Source organism: Thunnus thynnus, chromosome 13, assembly GCF_963924715.1.
Source record: "Thunnus thynnus chromosome 13, fThuThy2.1, whole genome shotgun sequence".
NCBI lineage: Eukaryota > Metazoa > Chordata > Actinopteri > Scombriformes > Scombridae > Thunnus > Thunnus thynnus.
Window position 1 is genome coordinate 25,143,293 of NC_089529.1, and position 20,176 is coordinate 25,163,468.

Here is a 20,176-nt window from a genome sequence, read left to right on the forward strand (position 1 = left end):
AGTCGATTAATATATTTGTTGATCGACAGAAAATTAATCACCAACTATTTTGATAAAATGCTACAATTCTCTGGTTCCTGCTTCTTAAATGTGAATATTTTCTGGTTTCTTTCGTCTTCTATGACAGCAAACTGGACTGTTGGACAGGAAAAAACAAGACATTTTAAGTTGCATCTTGAGCTTTTGGAAACTGTGATCATCATTTTTCACGATTTTCTCATACGACTAAATGATTGAGAAAATAATCAGCAGATTAATCAATAATAAGTATTATGATTAGTTGAAGCTCTAAATATATTGATCAACAATTATGAGTCTTCCTGTGGGCACCCATACGTGGAGGCTGGTGTATAAACTGATAATGGACAATGAAACACAGCTGTAAAGATATAAAATATGTCTTCATAGGAGAAGTTACAATTGTTGACAAATACTGTACATTAATAAACACTTAAAATGTCCCTATCTGCTTACATCTACATTATAGTGTTTTATAAACCACTTATTAAATGTTTATATACTGATTATAAATGTTAAGGGAACTTAAAGTGTTTTTCATTTCAATCTGCATTAATACATTTTTTGACCACTTGGGGGCAGCAGAACACACTGTAAACATCACTAGCAGAATACACATTTCTGTCCACACATTTCCTTGTTCCCTCCCCTTTAGATCTACAGTTTGAAGATGGGTGTAACCAACATGTGGTGAAGTGCAGGAAGCTGTCAGCCTCCATTCACTCCAGAGACACATGATGTTTAGATCAGAGCTCAAACTAGTTTCATTTCTAAGAAAGTGAAAGTCAGACAGTCATCGACACTGAGAGCTGAAATGGCGCAGCAAGGAGTTCAGCTGGACCTGGAAGCTTTCTCTTGTTCTATCTGTCTGGATCTACTGAAGGATCCGGTGACTATTCACTGTGGACACAGTTACTGCATGAGCTGTATTAAAGGCTTCTGGGATGAAGAGGATGAGAAGAAAATCTACAGCTGCCCTCAGTGCGGACAGACCTTCACACCGAGGCCTGTCCTGGTGAAAAACACCATGTTAGCAGTTTTAGTGGAGCAGCTGAAGAAGACTGGACTCCAAGCTGCTCCTGCTGATCACTGCTATGCTGGACCTGAAGATGTGGCCTGTGATGTCTGCACTGGGAGGAAACTGAAAGCCTTCAAATCCTGTCTGGTGTGTCTGGCCTCTTACTGTGAGAAACACCTCCAGCCTCACTATGATGTCACTCCATTAAGGAAACACAAGCTGGTCGACCCCTCCAAGACGCTGCAGGACAACATCTGCTCTCTTCATGATGAGGTGATGAAGATTTTCTGTCGTACTGATCAGCAGAGTATCTGTTCTCTCTGCTCTGTGGATGAACATAAAGGCCACGATATAGTCTCAGCTGCAGCAGAAAGGACTGAGAGGCAGAGAGAGCTCGAGGTGAGTCGACACAAAATCCAGCAGAGAATCCAGGACAGAGAGAAAGATGTGAAGCTGCTTCAACAGGAAGTGGAGGCTGTCAATCGCTCTGCTGATGAAGCAGTGGAGGACAGTGAGAAGATCTTCACTGAGCTGATCCGTCTCATCCAGAAAAGAAGCTCTGATGTGAAGCAGCAGATCAGATCCCAGCAGGAAACTGAAGTGAGTCGAGTCAAAGAGCTTCAGGAGAAGCTGGAGCAGGAGATCACTGAGCTGAAGAGGAAAGACGCTGAACTGAAGCAGCTCTCACACACAGAGGATCACAACCAGTTTCTACACAACTACCCCTCACTGTCACAACTCAGTGCATCTACAGACTCATCCAGCATCAATATCCGTCCTCTGAAGTACTTTGAGGATGTGACAGCAGCTGTGTCAGAGCTCAGAGATCAACTACAGGACATCCTGAAGGAGAAATGGACAAACATCTCACTGACAGTGACTGAAGTGGACGTTTTACTGTCACAACCAGAACCCAGGACCAGAGCTGGATTCTTAAAATATTCACGTGAAATCACACTGGATCCAAACACTGCACACATAAATCTATTATCTGAGGGGAACAGAAAAGCAACATCCATGTGGGAAATACAGTCTTATTCTAGTCACCCAGACAGATTCAGTACAGATTGGCAGGTCCTGAGTAGAGAGAGTCTGACTGGACGTTGTTACTGGGAGGTGGAGTGGAGCGGGACAAGAGTTTATGTAGCAGTTGCATACAAGAATATCAGCAGAGCAGGGAAAGAAAGTAAATTTGGACACAATTACAAATCTTGGGCGTTAGATTGTGACACTGACAGTTATAAGTTCTGGTTCAACAACATCTCAACTCCCGTCTCAGTTCCTTGGTCCTCCAGAGTAGGAGTGTACCTGGATCACAGAGCAGGTATTCTGTCCTTCTACAGAGTCTCTGAAACCATGACTCTCCTCCACAGAGTCCAGACCACATTCACTCAGCCTCTCTATGCTGGAGTTTGGCTTTTTGATTATGGAACCACAGCTGAGTTCTGTAAACTCAAATAGACAGAAACCATTTCAGACTTCATGTGTCAGATTCTGTGTTGAATTTCTTGAATGTTTTAACTTTTACTGACATTTCTTCAGATGAAAATTTAAACTTCTCTTTGTTCTAAATCTTAGTTTAATGTTTGTATTGATGTATTTCTGTGTTGTTGTTTCTCCTCCACTGAGAAAACACCAGACCTTCCTTTATCATGGATATTTGTTTCTCACCACTTTGTACATTTTTATAAAGAAATATACAATAAAACTGTAATTATCCTGATAATAATCAATAAGGAGATCATTTATTATTTTCTTGTACATAGCTGACATTCTGGGTTAAACAAAGTGATTGTGTGGATGAAGTGAATCTGAACATGAAATCATTGAACAAGAGTCATTTAACAGACTTTACTGATTAGATGTGTGAACAAACTGAAGGTTTATATCATGAATAAAGTTCTTTTTCTCAACAATGAACAAAATGTTTTCTTTTGTCTTCATTTCTGGATCTTATTCAAAGCTTCTGGAGAAAATGTGAAACTAATGAGAGTTTATTTGAGGCACTTTTCCTCCTGAGTTTATATACTGACTTTGCTTTCTTAGACATTAGACATACAATATTTCCCTCTGAAATGTAGTGGAGTGGAAGTATGAAGTAAAATGTGTTAAATGTGAATATTTTATGGTTTCGTTCATCTTCTATGATATTAACTGAATATTTTTGGGTTGTAGACTGTTGGACAGGACAAAACAAGACATTTTAATTTGCATCTTGGGCTTTGAGAAACACTGATCGTCATTTTTCACGATTTTCTAACTAAATGATTGAGAAAATAATTGACAGATTAATCGATAATGAATATTATGATTAGTTGCAACTCTAAATATATTGATCAACAACTATGAGTCTTCCTGTGGGCACCCATACGTGGGGGCTGGTGTATAAACTGATAATGGACAATGAAACACAGCAAAGACAAATACTTTAGATTAATAAACATTTAAAATGTCCTTATCTACTTACATCTACATTATAGTGTTTTATAAACCACTTATTAAATGTTTATATACTGATTATAAATGTTAAATAAGGGAACTTAAAGTGTTTTTCTTTTCAACGTGCATTAATACATTTTTTTGACCACTTGGGGGCAGCAGAACACACTGTAAACATCACTGGCAGAATACAGTATTATCACCTTATGCAGTTGATGTGGTGAATATGTTACCAAACAGTTGCCTATTTACTCTTCCAGCAGACAAGAGACAACATTAGCATTAATTTGCAGCCATTTTTCTGTCCTCTTGACAAATGTAAATCCACATTCACTCTCTTTTTAGGTCTGTTTTGGTCTGCAACAACTCCTGAGTAAAAGATGTGTGACTGTAGCTGCTGAATGTTGCTGCTGTGGCTGGAAGCAACGTTGTTAAGAACCAAAACAGTAACTTTGTGGACTTTAACACTGAAACAATGAGCTGAAAGAAGCTGAAACACTCAGAAGAGCTGAGGGGGACTGCAGTGTCAGCTTAAAATTCTCTGTGTTTCTTAACTCGACCTCCTTCACATTACACATGATCGTTTTATCCATTAATATACAGATATTGATTAGAGCAGCTTTAAATATACAAACAAGCCCTTTCACATGAGCATTTCATAGTGTAAACATTGGAGCAATTTTACATGTTGGTTTCATCTTTGAGGAAAGCCCCCCAGTCACTTTCCTGTTTAAGAAATAAAGGCAGCCCTCAGTGGGTTATATAGACTTGGTTTCATAGATTCTGTGGCAGCTGGACAAGAAGCTGAGATTATACTCTAGTATTTACACTGTAGATATAACCCAAACCCAACGATTCTGGATGATCCACTGTTATATTGTGAGTGTCGCAACAGGTACACTGGAATGAAACACGGCTTGATAACTCCTCCTTCTTCTTCCTGCTCTCAAACACAACAAGCTCCACTCTGTCACACATGTCCTTGTTCCCTCCCTTTTAGATCTACAGTTTGAAGATGGGTGGAACCAACATGTGGTGAAGTGCAGGGAGCTGTCAATACAATTCTGTATAATTGTCACACAAAAAAATATCACTGTGTGTGTATCTATATCTATCTATTTATCTATCCATATACATACATATATATACTGAGGACATGGTTTTTCTCCCAATGTTTAGCTGCCCTCTTCGACCAGCCACGGCCATTGTAAGACCATGATTGAGAACATGGTCCGCAATTGTGGCTCTTACGTATTTCATCAAGAACGTGCCTATGTCCTTGGCCTCTTCTACCTCTTCCTCTGCTTGGCCTTCCCACCCTTCTCCACGCAGCCTTACTCCTCCTCTTCTTCTTCCCAGCTGTTGACTCTGTTCATTTCCTTGTTGTTCTTCCATTGTCAGTAATTGTAACACTGTGTTGTGCTCTGTCTATATACGCTTGCCGATTGAAGGTTCATGAGATGCAGCTCTGAGCTATTTTGGAGAACTCAGAGCCTCACCTCAGAGCAATTCATCAGTTCAGGACACATTTACAAAAACAGTCTGATAGAAATGTATTGAAAATATGCTCAACAGATTATGACAACAGTTTGCACGTAATGAACTAATGTCTAGATGTTTTGTGGGGTAAAACTATTAGAGAACCAGTATGATACATTTCAACATGACATAAGCAATTGATAATGTAGGAAACAGCAGACAATTCTACATAATCATTTGCATGAATGTGCCAAAGCATTTGCAATTTGTTCAAAAGGATGAGAAATTGCTTTCATGATGTGCACAAGTGACGAGATGATGTGGAGGTTGAACAAGTAGTTTTGAGAATTTCAATTCTGATCTGAGAAAAACTGTAAGTAAATCAAATGGAATAAATAATAATAAAATAAGATGATAATATAATATAAATGAATAAGGTCATAAGGAATATTTAAAAGATTCATTTCAGGAATTCATATGGACTCATTCTGAATATACTTTCTTAATATGCTTTAGCTGCTCAGTATCATGGTCTGAGGCTGCGTCTGCTCCTCTTCTTGATCTGACATCTTCAATGGACCTTCTAAACTTTTTGCAGATACAGATATGGTCAATTTGGTTTTCTGTGACATGGTCTGGTGACACCCAAGTTGTTTTGTGGATTGTTTTATGGGGGAATACATGTCCTCCAGTCACTAGATTATTGTTAGCACAGGTCTCCGCAAACACCTCTCTATTTTCATTCATGTCTCCCACTCCATGTTTCCCCATCACCACCTCATATCCATCATTTTGACCTCCAATCTTGGCGTTGAAGTCCCCCATCAGGATAGTGAGGTCTCTGGCTCCATTACTTCCAAGTAGGTGGTTCAAGCTATCATAGTTCCTGGCCTTGACCTCTTCGTCTGCATCGTTGGTGGGTGCGTAGCACTGAATAATGTGGGCTTTCACTCTCCTGTTCTTAGTTTGGAAGGTTGCGGAGATGAGGTGAGAGCTGATGGGTTTCCATGTAGTCATGGCCTTTCTAGCGTCGTCGTCATCATGATGGCTAATCCCTCTGTATGGTGGGCTCCTTTCTATACTTTCTTAATTTGCTTTAGCTGCTCAGTATCATAGAGTAACTATTTATTATCTCTCCACAGCAGCATTGGTGAAGTTCCTTTCAACAAAATAAAAAAAAAGGAACAAGCCTCCACCAGGTCCTGGGGAATGAGGAATGTGAGTTCATTGCTTCTTAATGATACTGATGACATATGCCAGATCATCTACAAATCATCATGTTCCTCCTTATTTTTTCGTATTGGCTCCATCAACTTCCACCTTTCTGTTGACATTAGTGTGAAAATGTTTAGGCCAGATGTGGATGAGAACTAATCTCATAATGTAGGGTTTGATCCCAAAGAGAAAGAACTTTTTAAAGAGTGAGTTTTTAATTCATTTGCAGTTATTTATTTTTTTATATATAAATGATAGATAGATAGATAGATAGATAGATGGATAGATAGATAGATAGATAGATAGATAGATAGATAGATAGATAGATAGATAGATAGATAGATAGATAGATAGATTATATCCATATATGTGTGTGTGTGTGTGTGTGTGTGTGTGTGTGTGTGTGTGTGTGTGTGTACTTTTTTTACTTCATACTTTTAAGTTGTTTACGTTTATCTTATTTCTTTAAACTATGTTTCTATTGTCTCTCTCAAATGGTTTCTCTTCCTGGAATGGATGACAGGTTGATAACTCCCTCTACTTCCTGCTCTCAAACACAACAAGCTCCACTCTGTCCACACATTTCCTTGTTCCCACAGAGGATGGGTGTAACCACCACATTGTGAAGTGCAAGGAGCTGTCAGCCTCCATTCACTCCAGAGACACATGATGTTTAGATCAGAGCTCAAACTAGTTTCATTTCTAAGAAAGTGAAAGTCAGACAATCATTGACACTGAGAGCTGAAATGGCGCAGCAAGGAGTTCAGCTGGACCGGGAAGCTTTCTCTTGTACGATCTGTCTGGATCTACTGAAGGATCCGGTGGCTATTCACTGTGGACACAGTTACTGCATGAGCTGTATTAAAGGCTTCTGGGATGAAGAGGATGAGAAGAAAATCCACAGCTGCCCTCAGTGCAGACAGACCTTCACACCGAGGCCTGTCCTGGTGGAAAACACCATGTTAGCAGCTTTAGTGGAGCAGCTGAAGAAGACTGGACTCCAAGCTGCTCCTGCTGATCACTGCTATGCTGGACCTGAAGATGTGGCCTGTGATGTCTGCACTGGGAGGAAGCTGAAAGCCTTCAAATCCTGTCTGGTGTGTCTGGCCTCTTACTGTGAGAAACACCTCCATCCTCACTATGATGTAGCTCCATTAAAGAAACACAAGCTGGTCGACCCCTCCAAGACGCTGCAGGAGAACATCTGCTCTCGTCATAATGAGGTGATGAAGATTTTCTGCCGTACTGATCAGCAGAGTATCTGTTATCTCTGCTCTGTGGATGGACATAAAGGCCACGACACAGTCTCAGCTGCAGCAGAAAGGACTGAGAGGCAGAGAGAGCTCGAGGTGAGTCGACACAAAATCCAGCAGAGAATCCAGGACAGAGAGAAAGATGTGAAGCTGCTTCAACAGGAAGTGGAGGCCGTCAATCGCTCTGCTGATAAAGCAGTGGAGGACAGTGAGAAGATCTTCACTGAGCTGATCCATCTCATCCAGAAAAGAAGCTCTGATGTGAAGCAGCAGATCAGATCCCAGCAGGAAACTGAAGTGAGTCGAGTCAAAGAGCTTCAGGAGAAGCTGGAGCAGGAGATCACTGAGCTGAAGAGGAAAGACGCTGAACTGAAGCAGCTCTCACACACAGAGGATCACAACCAGTTTCTACACAACTACCCCTCACTGTCACAACTCAGTGAACCTACAGACTCATCAAGCATCAATATCCGTCCTCTGAAGTACTTTGAGGATGTGACAGCAGCTGTGTCAGAGCTCAGAGATCAACTACAGGACATCCTGAAGGAAAAATGGACAAACATCTCACTGACAGTGACTGAAGTGGACATTTTACTGTCACAACCAGAACCCAGGACCAGAGCTGGATTCTTAAAATATGCAAATGAAATCACACTGGATCCAAACACTGCACACATAAATCTGTTATTATCTGAGGGGAACAGAAAAGCAACATTCATGAGTCAACTACAGTCTTATTCTAGTCACCCAGACAGATTCACTGGATGTTGGCAGGTCCTGAGTAGAGAGAGTCTGACTGGACGTTGTTACTGGGAGGTGGAGTGGAGCGGGAGGAGAGTTTATGTAGCAGTCGCATACAAGAATATCAGCAGAGCATGGAATGGATTTGGACGAAATGACAAATCTTGGGCGTTAGATTGTGACACTGACAGTTATCAGTTTTGGTTCAACAACATCTCAACTCCCGTCTCAGGTCCTCGGTCCTCCAGAGTAGGAGTGTACCTGGATCACAGAGCAGGTACTCTGTCCTTCCACAGCGTCTCTGAAACCATGACTCTCCTCCACAGAGTCCAGACCACATTCACTCAGCCTCTCTATGCTGGACTTTGGTTTTGTGATTATGGAGACACAGCTGAGTTCTGTAAACTTTAATAGACAGAAACCATTTCAGACTTCATGTGTCAGATTCTGTGTTGAATTTCTTCATTTTCTTTGTCTCCAGTGTTTCTGAACTGCAGAGATCAGCTGTCAATCAAACTGGGATTATCAACACTTTTTTGTTATAATTTCTTTAAATGTCACCTTTTCCTGTGTGTTTTCATCCATGGAGACTATCACTGCTCATGATGATGTTTTAACTTTTACTGACATTTCTTCAGATGAAAATTTAAACTTCTCTTTGTTCTAAATCTTAGTTTAATGTTTGTATTGATGTATTTGTGTGTTGTTGTTTCTCCTCCACTGAGAAAACACCAGACCTTCCTTTATCATAGATATTTTGTTCTCACCACTTTGTACATTTTTATAAAGAAATGTACAATAAAACTGTAATAATCCTGATAATAATCAATAAGGAGATCATTTATTATTTTCTTGTACATAGCTGACATTCTGGGTTAAACAAAGTGATTGTGTGGATGAAGTGAATCTGAACATGAAATCATTGAACAAGAGTCATTTAACAGACTTTACTGATTAGATGTGTGAACAAACTGAAGGTTTATATAATGAATAAAGTTCTTTTTCTCAACAATGAACAAAGTATTTTCAATTGTCTTCATTTCTGGATCTTATTAAAAGCTTCTGGAGAAAATGTGAAACTAATATGAGAGTTTATTTGAGGCACTTTTCCTCCTGAGTTTATATACTGACTTTGCTTTCTTAGACATTAGACATACAATATTTCCCTCTGAAATGTAGTGGAGTGGAAGTATAAAGTAAAATGTGTTAAATGTGAATATTTTATGGTTTGCTTCATCTTCTATGATAATAAACTGAATATTTTTGGGTTGTAGACTGTTGGACGGGACAAAACAAGACATTTTAATTTGCATCTTGGGCTTTGAGAGACACTGATCGTCATTTTTCACAATTTTCTGACTAAATGATTGAGAAAATAATTGACAGATTAATCGATAATGAATATTATGATTAGTTGAAGCTCTAAATATATTGATCAACAACTATGACTCTTCCTGTGTGTTATGGATATTCCATAACTGACCAGGACAACAGAATGTCAAGCTGTACTCTTCTGTTCTCTCAAACAGAAGATAACACATGTTGTTTAATAAACCAGGAGCCTCACAGGCGAACCAAGGCCAGAATGCAGGTCATCATCAGACGCAACAAGACAAACCAAAGATACAGATTTAGGTCATAGGTTTATGATTCGGAACTGACGAACTAGTTTCTATGATTGGCTTAAAGGCTGGTTTTGGACTGTGAGGGTCAGACGAGTTTGGGGACACCGTACGAACAGGAGGTGTCCCTTGAGTCGCTCTCCCTTGCAAGGTTCTTCATTAAAGTTTTCCCAGAATCATCATACGAAGTTTGGTTTGGTCTTCTCTTCTTCAAACTGACAACTGCCAGTGCATCAGCTCCGAAAATCCACAACAATTTGGCGTCACGAACAGGATTTCAACACAACAAAGACGTGGTAAGTGCATAATTTTATTTTATTATTGTGCCTTACCATGTCTGCGTTTGACGAAATCACAAAGAAACTGTGCATCACTTTCACTTTAAAGGTGGTCACAAAGTGAACAAAAAAAAAAAAGCAAAAAGCTGATGGTTAAAGAATCTAAACACATGAAAATGTGTTGAAACTGTGCAGTGATAAGCAGGTGCAAAGCATGTGGTTGTGAAGAGGTAAAAAAAGGCAGAGTTGAGTGAGTCTTAACTCCTGCAGTGCCACAAAAGTGGCTGGGATTTCTGGGCTAGCTTCGGGCTACGTCCGGCACAGGGGGACCCACCTGAGGTTTAAACTATAGAAAAGACGTTTTCGGGGTAGGATTTGGCCTATTTCGTTTAAGCCAAGATCGGGGATCATCCACTCTGTGTCCTGTGAGAAATGTTTTCAGACTTGGGATTCTAAGTCCTAGAGTCGGGCGCCGGTAAAAAATTTTTTCAAACAATAAACAGTGTACACAAGACGAAGAGTTGCTTCGTCGGTTTGGCTTCAGATCACTGCTATTGCACCAGGAAGAGAGGTGTAAAAAAAAAGAACTTCGGTGATGCTGGGAAAGTTTTGATGTGTCTGTTTTGTGTTTGATGTGTCTGTTTTGTGTTTGATGTGTTTGTTTGTGTGATGTTTTTAATGTAAATGTGTTAAAATGGGCAACAACACGTCTAAAGCAGTGAGTAGAACACAATCTACTACAAAATTAATTCATTCACCAAAACACAAGAGAAAGAACAAATCTGTTTCAGTAGGAAACAAACGCACCAATTCAGAAGTAAAAGGTCAATCTGCCATTGATAAGCTTCCCGAAGCAAACCCCCACACACTCACAGATGCACAATATAGAGCGATGTTTTCTCCACAATCTCCGGCGGGAGTTGTTGGTAGATTGAAAGGATGGACTTTTGTGTTTCCATTTTCTTCCCTTATGAATCAGTGGACAGATGGCGAATGGCCATACGAAGGAGCGTTTGATAGAGATAAGCTTCAGATTGCTGAGTACAATGTTAACCCAGATTTTGGAAATCCATCTTGGGATAGTGCGTATATGAAAGATTGTGTAAATGTGTGGTTAACTGTTGCTCGTCAGAGGTGTGGAGTGAGTCTGGATGAAAAAAGAGTTGATCGTTTTTCTGATGAGTTCAGAGCAGCAGTGGAGAACTGTGTTAAATGTGTGACAGCATGTCACTTGCCTATGTTGGAAGCAGAGTTGCAAACCAGAGCTACAGAAATGATGAAAATTAAATAGAGGCATGGTGAGAATGTGAAGGCCATTTCCAAAGCTATCATATACGGTTGGGCAAAACGGCAAACTGATGCTCCCTCTCCACAAACTTTGTTGACCATTGTATCCAAAGCTGGAGTGCCTTTGCAAGAGTCACACACAAACAAAACAATGATTTCAATTTTTCCACAACTTTCACCTTCAAACCCCTTTTCAGCTGCTAACATGACTGATCAAACCATTTCACAACAAGCAAAGACTGACGATGAATTTCTCTTACTAGCCGCAGCTGTTGAGGGACAAAGACTACAGACTGAAGTAGAAAATAGAGAAGAGCAGATAGCAGCTAGAGAAAGGGAAAGAGACAGTCAGGCTGCTAGAGAAAGGGAAAGAGTTAAACAGGAAAAGAAAGATAGAGCCGACGAAGAAAAAGCTAGGAAAGCTGCAGAAAAAGAAAAGAAAGCTAATTTGTCATTCAAACAGGTAAAAAGCCAGAAAAGAAAGGAAAAGAAAAGACATTTAGCTGCCGTTGCTGAAGAAACAGAGATAGACACTCAGGACAGCTCAGGAGAAAGTGAGGTAGAACTTGAGTTACAAGGAGCCAGAGGTAAGGGGGAGGAGTCTGACACAGACCATAGTGACGACACAGAACCTGCAGTCAGGCCAAAGATGACACAGAGACGACCCCACACTGCAAGTAGCAAAACTCAGAGACGAGGTACAACTAGAATGACACATTCACATCTGGAAAGACATACAAGATCGAAAACTAACATTTTAGAGCCCCCTCTAAACATTACATCCACCTCAATAAATGCTCCAAAAATCATGGTTGGCAACACAGCTGTCTGCAAACCATGGACTCCTGCTGAGATAGTTGGAATGACACAAAATGCCCCCAATCCGACCACAAACCCAGATGAATACTGGGGATGGTTAAGATATGTATGCTCTGTGTATAACTGTCTGATACCTGATGTTGAACAATTACTTGCTGGCTCATACAGAACGGAGTGGGATTTGTGCAAAGGTGAATTTCTTTTCCCTGCTCGGACAGAGGATGGCCAGTGGCCTCCTCATAGAACCATGATTGACTGGTTAAATGAAGAAGCAAAAAACAGCAATAAGAAAATGTGCACGACAGCGCACTGACTTTAATAAAGTAATTCACTGTGTCCAAGATGCATATGAAACTGTACCTGAGTTTGTTAACAGATTTACACGTACTTGGGATAGCAATGCAGGAATAGGACGAGAAGGAAATGAATATTTTGTTGTTACAACCTTTGTGCAAAATCTAAAACCAAATGTTGCAGCTGCATACAAATTGTCTGTCACCGATTGGCAAACCAAAGACTGGAAAGCAACGGTAAACAAAATGATGGCGCTAGATAGGTGTGAAGTTTTTGCTGAAGACAAATCTGCCTCCTTCCCAAAACAAATGTTACAGCATGCGCGACAGGGGGGTGGACAACAGCATTTCAAAAACAATAACAAGCGAAAACCGGGAAAGTGTCACAAATGTGGGAAAGCGGGACATTGGGCTAATGAGTGTAGAAGTGGTCGTCGTCAGAACAAGCAAAATTACCCATTCCAGGATCACCAAACAAGGAATTTCCAACAAACAGCCCCCCTTGCTTTACCACAACAACAACAACAACCACTACCACCTCCTCCACATGTTGATAATGTGAATCATGGACAATATTACAATCAAGCATAGGGAGGCCATAGAGGGGCAGGATCAGAAAAAACATTTCCCATTCAAGCAGCTGTAATTCGACTTTCAAAAGATCCTTCAGAAGATCCAATAATGCCTGTTGAAGTAAATGGTAGTAGAGTTGACATTATGGTAGATAGTGGGGCCACAATTTCCACTGTTAAAGCTGATGAGCATGTATGTACACCAACACCTAATTTTGTCACCACCGTGGGTGTTTCCGGCGTTCCTGTTGTTGAGCCACTATCACAGAGAGCTAAAATAACTGTTGAAGGTTCAGATGTGCAACATTCTTTCCTGATTTCTGAGAAAAGTCCAATTAATCTCATGGGACGAGATTTACTTTGCAAGCTACATGCCACCATTCAATGCACACCTGATGGATTGTTTTTAAGCCTACCTGATGTGAAGGCTGCTCATGCATTTCAGTTTTTGAAAACTATTGCTGATTGTTTGTATTGTTGGTCATTGACTGATTTTAACATGGCTTCCAGTTTCACAGTATCTAGCATTCAAAAAATTGCTCAAATTTCACCAGCATGTGCAACACAGATGTCTGCCATGAGGCCTGTACTACAGTGTCACTGTACAGCAGCATTTAACCCCCCAGAGGTGTACAAACAATTAGCTGATGTGTTTTTGAATACACAAGAGGGGTTGGAGTGTGAACAATGTTTGTTTGTTGGTCCACAGGGATGTGCAATTCCAATTCGGTTATCTGACGCACAGCGCAAATTGGTTAATGATAAAGATTCATTTCCATACATCACTGTAGCTGTCTCTCCTGGCTGTGACCCACAACAGCTTGAAAGCATGGTGGCACAGTGCCAGGCATTGAGAGGAGCTGCGCAGACTCCTCAAACTCAAACAATAACACACTTGGGCCTTGAGCTGTACATGTTATCTTTAACTGAGCACATCCAGCTACCTCAGAGTAGGTTTGTTTTGCAACAACCACCCCTCCCCACACAGTATGGGCCTCCATCAGAGCTTTCAGAGGTTCCATCTATTTTATGGGCTAAACATAAAAACCATGTGGGTTTTGTGAATTCGGCTCCACCTCACGAAGTCACACTCAAACCTGGTGCTAAACTACCAATGGTCAGGCAATACAATTTGCCACACAAGTCAATTGCTGGTATTGAAGGTGTAATTCAGTCTTTACTGGATCAAGGTGTGTTGGTTCAAACAACGAGCCCATGTAACACACCCATTTTACCCATTCCAAAAGCAAACCGCCCAGATGAATGGCGTTTTGTACAAGATTTGCAAGCTATTAATAGCATTGTAGTGCCAACAGCTCCAATTGTGCCAGACACAAATTCGATTTTAGCTTCACTACCATCCAACTCAACACACTACACAGTCATTGATTTGAGTTCAGCTTTTTTCTCAATCCCGTTGCATCCAGATAGCCAGTATCTGTTTGCATTCACATTCAAAGGAAAACAGTACACCTGGCAGCGTTTGCCTCAGGGTTTTGTCGAGAGTCCTACAGTTTACGCAGCAGCAGTGAAACGGGACTTGGATGACCTCCACTTTCCAGGGGGCTCCACTCTCCTACAGTATGCAGATGACCTCCTGATAGCTTCACCATCACAGGAAGCTTGTCGAACGGACTCCATCTTGCTCCTACAGAGACTAGCTGAGTGTGGTCATAGAGCATCACTTGCCAAACTGCAATTTTGTCGGTCTGAGGTGACATACTTGGGTCATGTTTTGAAAAATGGACAGCGCCTGTTGTCACCGGAGAGGTTGAAACTGCTGGTTAACATGCCTCCTCCCACAACCAAGAAACAAATGCTCTCGTTCTTGGGGATGGCGAATTATTGCAGACATTGGATCTTTGAGTATGCTGCTATGGACTCTGTTTTGCGAAACGCCACACTGCAATCAGCTCCTCCCAAGGTGCAGTGGACTGAGGACATGAACAAAGCTTTTCAGGACCTGAAACATGCTCTCACCTTGGCTCCGGCATTGGGGCTGCCGGACTATCATCAGCCGTTCCATCTGCATGTACATGAACGAGATGGCTTTGCTACAGGCATTCTCGTGCAAAAACATGGGTCTCATTACCGTCCAGTTGCGTACTACTCCTCTCGACTAACCCCTGTGGTTCTTGGCATGCCAGGTTGCTTAAGAGCGGTGGCCGCCGTTGCCATCATGATTGAGAAATCTTCTCCAATTGTACTGGCTCATGACTGTGTTGTGCACGTTCCACATGCAGTACTTCACATCTTGAACACATCTGCTACCCAACACATGACAGCTGCACGTCGTTCAGGCTATGAAGCAATCATTCTTCATAGTCCACACATCACTTTAAAACGCTCACCTCCATTGAATCCAGCTACTCTCCTTCCATTGATTGACACAGATGATGAGCATGATTGCATCACAACTATTGACCTGTGTACATCCCCAAGGCCAGACTTGTTGCAGACACCAATACCCAATTCTGATTTGATTTTTTACACTGATGGTTCAGCTAGCAGACCATCTGATAGCACACATCTAGCTGGCTATGCAGTAGTTAACGATTGGGGGGTAGTAGAGGCAAAAGCACTGCCTCCAGGTACCTCTGCTCAAGCAGCAGAACTGTATGCTCTAACTAGAGCGTGTATTCTTGCTTCTGGTAAGGTGGCTACTATTTACACTGACTCAAGATATGCATTTGGCGCTGCTCATGATTTTGGCCAGTTATGGAAGATGAGAGGTTTTGTGTCATCTTCTGGAAAACCACTACAGCATCACACTTTGGTTAATGACCTGTTAGATGCTATTTTGCGCCCATCTCAGCTTGCAATCATCAAATGTGCTGCTCACACGAATGGAACTGATCCTGTTTCACGAGGAAATGCAATGGCTGACACTGCAGCCAAACAAGCGGCACTTTCCTCTCCCTCTTTGGTACTTCAATGTGCCTCCACACAACCTACCAATCCAATTCCAGTTCCTTCCGCTAATGATGTCGTGACAATGCAAAATCACGCTGATGACAGGGAGCGAAGTCTTTGGTTGCGTAAAGGTTGTAAAGTTGACGCGGAGTCTGGCTTGTGGCTCCACCCTGATGGTCGACCGGTTTGCCCTCGAGCTCTCCTTCATGTACTGGCACGTGTGACGCATGGTCCAGCGCATGTTGGAAGAGGGGTGATGAATGATGTTATTCGCTCACAGTGGTTTGCTCCAGGCATTACTCAAGTTTCACAAACACTTGTGGATAGTTGTATGATATGTCAACAGACCAGAAAAAAGAATAGCACAGTGAAACATGACCACTTAGAACCCCCATCAGGTCCTTTTGTAAATATGCAAATAGATTTTGTACATATGCCAAGCTCACAAGGCTTCAAATACTTGCTAGTCATAACCGACAGGTTCTCGAAGTGGGTAGAAGCTTTTGCAACGAAAAAAGAAGATGCAAGAACAGTTGTAAAGTGTCTGCTAAAAGAGGTAATCCCTAGGTACGGAGTGCCGCAGGGAATAGATAGCGACAGAGGTCCAGCTTTTGTGTCAAAAATCACTCAGGGACTGTCAGAAATCTTAGGATTTAAGTGGCAGTTACATGTTCCTTATCATCCACAGAGTTCAGGTCAAGTTGAGAGAATGAATGCAACTATCAAAGACAGATTGACCAAAACAGTCCTAGCCACAGGCCTGAAATGGCCTGATGCACTGCCGATTGTGCTGTACTCCATTCGGAGTGCACCAAGTGCAACTACAGGACTGAGTCCTCACGAGGTGCTGATGGGAAGACCAATGTCCACAGGGACAAGTCCCCCACTGACACCACACAAAGCTACTCTGCTTTGGACGGATGAGTTCATGACTGAGTATGTGAAAAGACTAACAGAGATTTTGAGAAAGTATCATTTACAGGTGGCTGACAGACTCCCCAAACCATCGGAAGAACCAATTCATTCCTTTCGAGAAGGTGACCTGGTATTAATCAAATCTCTGGAAAAAGTGTCTTTGTCTCCTAGGTGGAAAGGTCCATACCAGGTGCTGCTGACTACTAGGACGGCCCTGAAGGTCGAAGGCAGAGCAGAATGGATCCACGCCACAAGTAGGTTCGGGCAGGGGACAGATCAAGTCGGTCCAAATGAGAGAGAGACAGGAGTCTCTCTGATTCCAGGCGAAGGAGAGCGGAAAGGCTTTCCTTCTCATGACACAGTCGGTGCCATGAACCCAGTGCCCCATGGACAGGGGCGCCCTTTGCAGAATGATCCAGAAAATGCAGACCAAGAGCCAGATCTTGGACATACGGACAAATCAATGAGCCCATTGGGACTCTACAACACTTTACTTTTTCTCGAGGTAGATGGCGGTGGTCTACATATGATAAAACACTGTTTGAGACGAAGCAGAGTTCATCCACGTCGATGAAGAGGATCACTCCAGGAGGATGGATTCCACATCACCATGCATCGTATGTGCTAGTAACCTCTCCATGGTGATGGCCCTCTACTGTACGCAAAGTGCATGGGTTGAAGACTTCACTTTGTGATTGATTTGTTTTATTGTTATGATGTAATCAAATGTTTGTATGACTCCCCTTTAAGTTGCTAGGATTTCATCTAGTAAGAGGCAGGAAGTGTCTTGTCTTAGGTTGTTTGCGCATGTGACTGGTGACCTCTGTCAATGACCTCCTTTAACGCTTTGGTGTTCTAGGAGATCTTCTTTGAGGATTTGCCTCACTACTGCCCCTGGTGGTTGGAAGACAGAACTCATGGGTCACATGACAGTTGTTTTAAAGGGGTACATAAGAGGGGTTTTTTTTATCTAATTTACTGATTGTTTGCTTTTATTGTTATTGCATTATGTGTTTAAATGATTATGTGTTTTGATGATTTTACTTTTGATTTTGTTCAATGCAATTGTTGATTCTTGTATTACTTTTGTGTGAGAATTGTTATCTGTTGTGCGGATGTTGTTTCTACTCTGTTTGTGCCCTTACAGTCCACCAGTCCAGTCATAAATTGGTAATTTGTATTGATCTTTTGATCAATAAGAGGGGATTGTTATGGATATTCCATAACTGACCAGGACAACAGAATGTCAAGCTGTACTCTTCTGTTCTCTCAAACAGAAGATAACACATGTTGTTTAATAAACCAGGAGCCTCACAGGCGAACCAAGGCCAGAATGCAGGTCATCATCAGACGCAACAAGACAAACCAAAGATACAGATTTAGGTCATAGGTTTATGATTCGGAACTGACGAACTAGTTTCTATGATTGGCTTAAAGGCTGGTTTTGGACTGTGAGGGTCAGACGAGTTTGGGGACACCGTACGAACAGGAGGTGTCCCTTGAGTCGCTCTCCCTTGCAAGGTTCTTCATTAAAGTTTTCCCAGAATCATCATACGAAGTTTGGTTTGGTCTTCTCTTCTTCAAACTGACAACTGCCAGTGCATCAGCTCCGAAAATCCACAACACTGTGGGCACCCATACGTGGAGGCTGGTGTATAAACTGATAATGGACAATGAAACACAGCTGTAAAGATATAAAATATGTCTTCATAGGATAAGTTACAATTGTTGACAAATACTGTACATTAATAAACACTTAAAATGTCCTTATCTACTTACAACTACATTATAGTGTTTTATAAACCACGTATTAAATGTTTATATACTGATTATAAATGTTAAATAAGGGAACTTAAAGTGATTTTCTTTTCAACCTTCGTTAATACATTTTTTGACCACTTGGGGGCAGCAGAACACACTGTAAACATCACTGGCAGAATACAGTATTATCACCTTATACAGTTGATGTGGTGAATATGTTACCAAACAGTTGCCTATTTACTCTTCCAGCAGACAAGAGACAACATTAGCATTAATTTGCAGCCATGTTTCTGTCCTCTTGACAAATGTAAATCCACATTCACTCTTTTTTTAGGTCTGTTTCGGTCTGCAACAACTCCTGAGTAAAAGATGTGTGACTGTAGCTGCTGAATGTTGCTGCTGTGGCTGGAAGCAATGTTGTTAAGAACCAAAACAGTAACTTTGTGGACTTTAACACTGAAACAATGAGCTGAAAGAAGCTGAAACACTCAGAAGAGCTGAGGGGGACTGCAGAGTCAGCTTATAATTCTCTGTGTGTTTGTTACCTCAACCTCCTTCACATTACACATGATCATTTTTTCCATTAATACAGAGATATTAATTAGAACAGCTTTAAATATACAAACAAGCCCTTTCACATGAGCATTTCATAGTGTAAACATTGGAGCAATTTTACATGTTGGTTTCATCTTTGAGGAAAGCCCCCCAGTCATTTTCCTGTTTAAGAAATAAAGGCAGCCCTCAGTGGGTTATATAGACTTGGTTTCATAGATTCTGTGGCAGCTGGACAAGAAGCTGAGATTAAACTCTAGTATTTACACTGTAGATATAACCCAAACCCAACGATTCTGGATGATCCACTGTTATGTTGTGAGTGTCGCAACAGGTACACTGGAATGAAACACGGCTTGATAACTCCTCCTTCTTCTTCCTGCTCTCAAACACAACAAGCTCCACTCTGTCACACATGTCCTTGTTCCCTCCCCTTTAGATCTACAGTTTGAAGATGGGTGTAACCAACATTTGGTGAAGTGCAGGGAGCTGTCAATACAATTTTGTATAATTGTCATACACTTAAGAAAAATATCACTGTGTGTGTATCTATATCTATCTATTTATCTATCCATATACATACATATATATATTGAGGACACGGTTTTTCTCCCAATGTTTGGCTGCCCTCTTTGACCAGTCTCGGCCATTGTAAGACCATGATTGAGAACATGGTCCACAATTGTGGCTCTTATGTATTTCATTAGAAACATGTCCTTGGCCTCTTCTACCTCTTCCTCTGTTTGGCCTTCCCACCCTTCTCCACGCAGCCTTACTCCTCCTCTTCTTCTTCCCAGCTGTTGACCCTGTTCATTTCCCTGTTGTTCTTCCATTGTCAGTAATTGTAACACTGTGTTGTGCCCTGTCTATATACGCTTGCCGATTGAAGGTTCATGAGATGCAGCTCTGAGCTGTTTTGGAGAACTGGTTGATCATTGCTTGATCTAACACTTCACACATTCCCCTTCATTAGTGAAAGTCAAGATTCACCTCAGAGCAAT

At 41.4% G+C, this 20,176-nt stretch overlaps 2 protein-coding genes across 2 annotated transcripts; both read left to right on the top strand.

Annotated features, from left to right (window-relative positions):
• Nucleotides 1-658: 658 nt before the first annotated feature.
• Nucleotides 659-2,955, top strand: LOC137196013 (tripartite motif-containing protein 16-like). The gene has a single exon (XM_067608783.1). It carries the CDS (start codon nucleotides 833-835, stop codon nucleotides 2,495-2,497), a length of 1,665 nt encoding a protein of 554 aa, XP_067464884.1. The 5' UTR covers nucleotides 659-832; the 3' UTR covers nucleotides 2,498-2,955.
• A 3,917-nt stretch (nucleotides 2,956-6,872) lies between these two features.
• LOC137196014 (tripartite motif-containing protein 16-like) lies at nucleotides 6,873-9,173 on the top strand. Its single transcript, XM_067608784.1, has one exon. It carries the CDS (start codon nucleotides 6,916-6,918, stop codon nucleotides 8,572-8,574), a length of 1,659 nt encoding a protein of 552 aa, XP_067464885.1. The 5' UTR covers nucleotides 6,873-6,915; the 3' UTR covers nucleotides 8,575-9,173.
• Nucleotides 9,174-20,176: the final 11,003 nt, after the last annotated feature.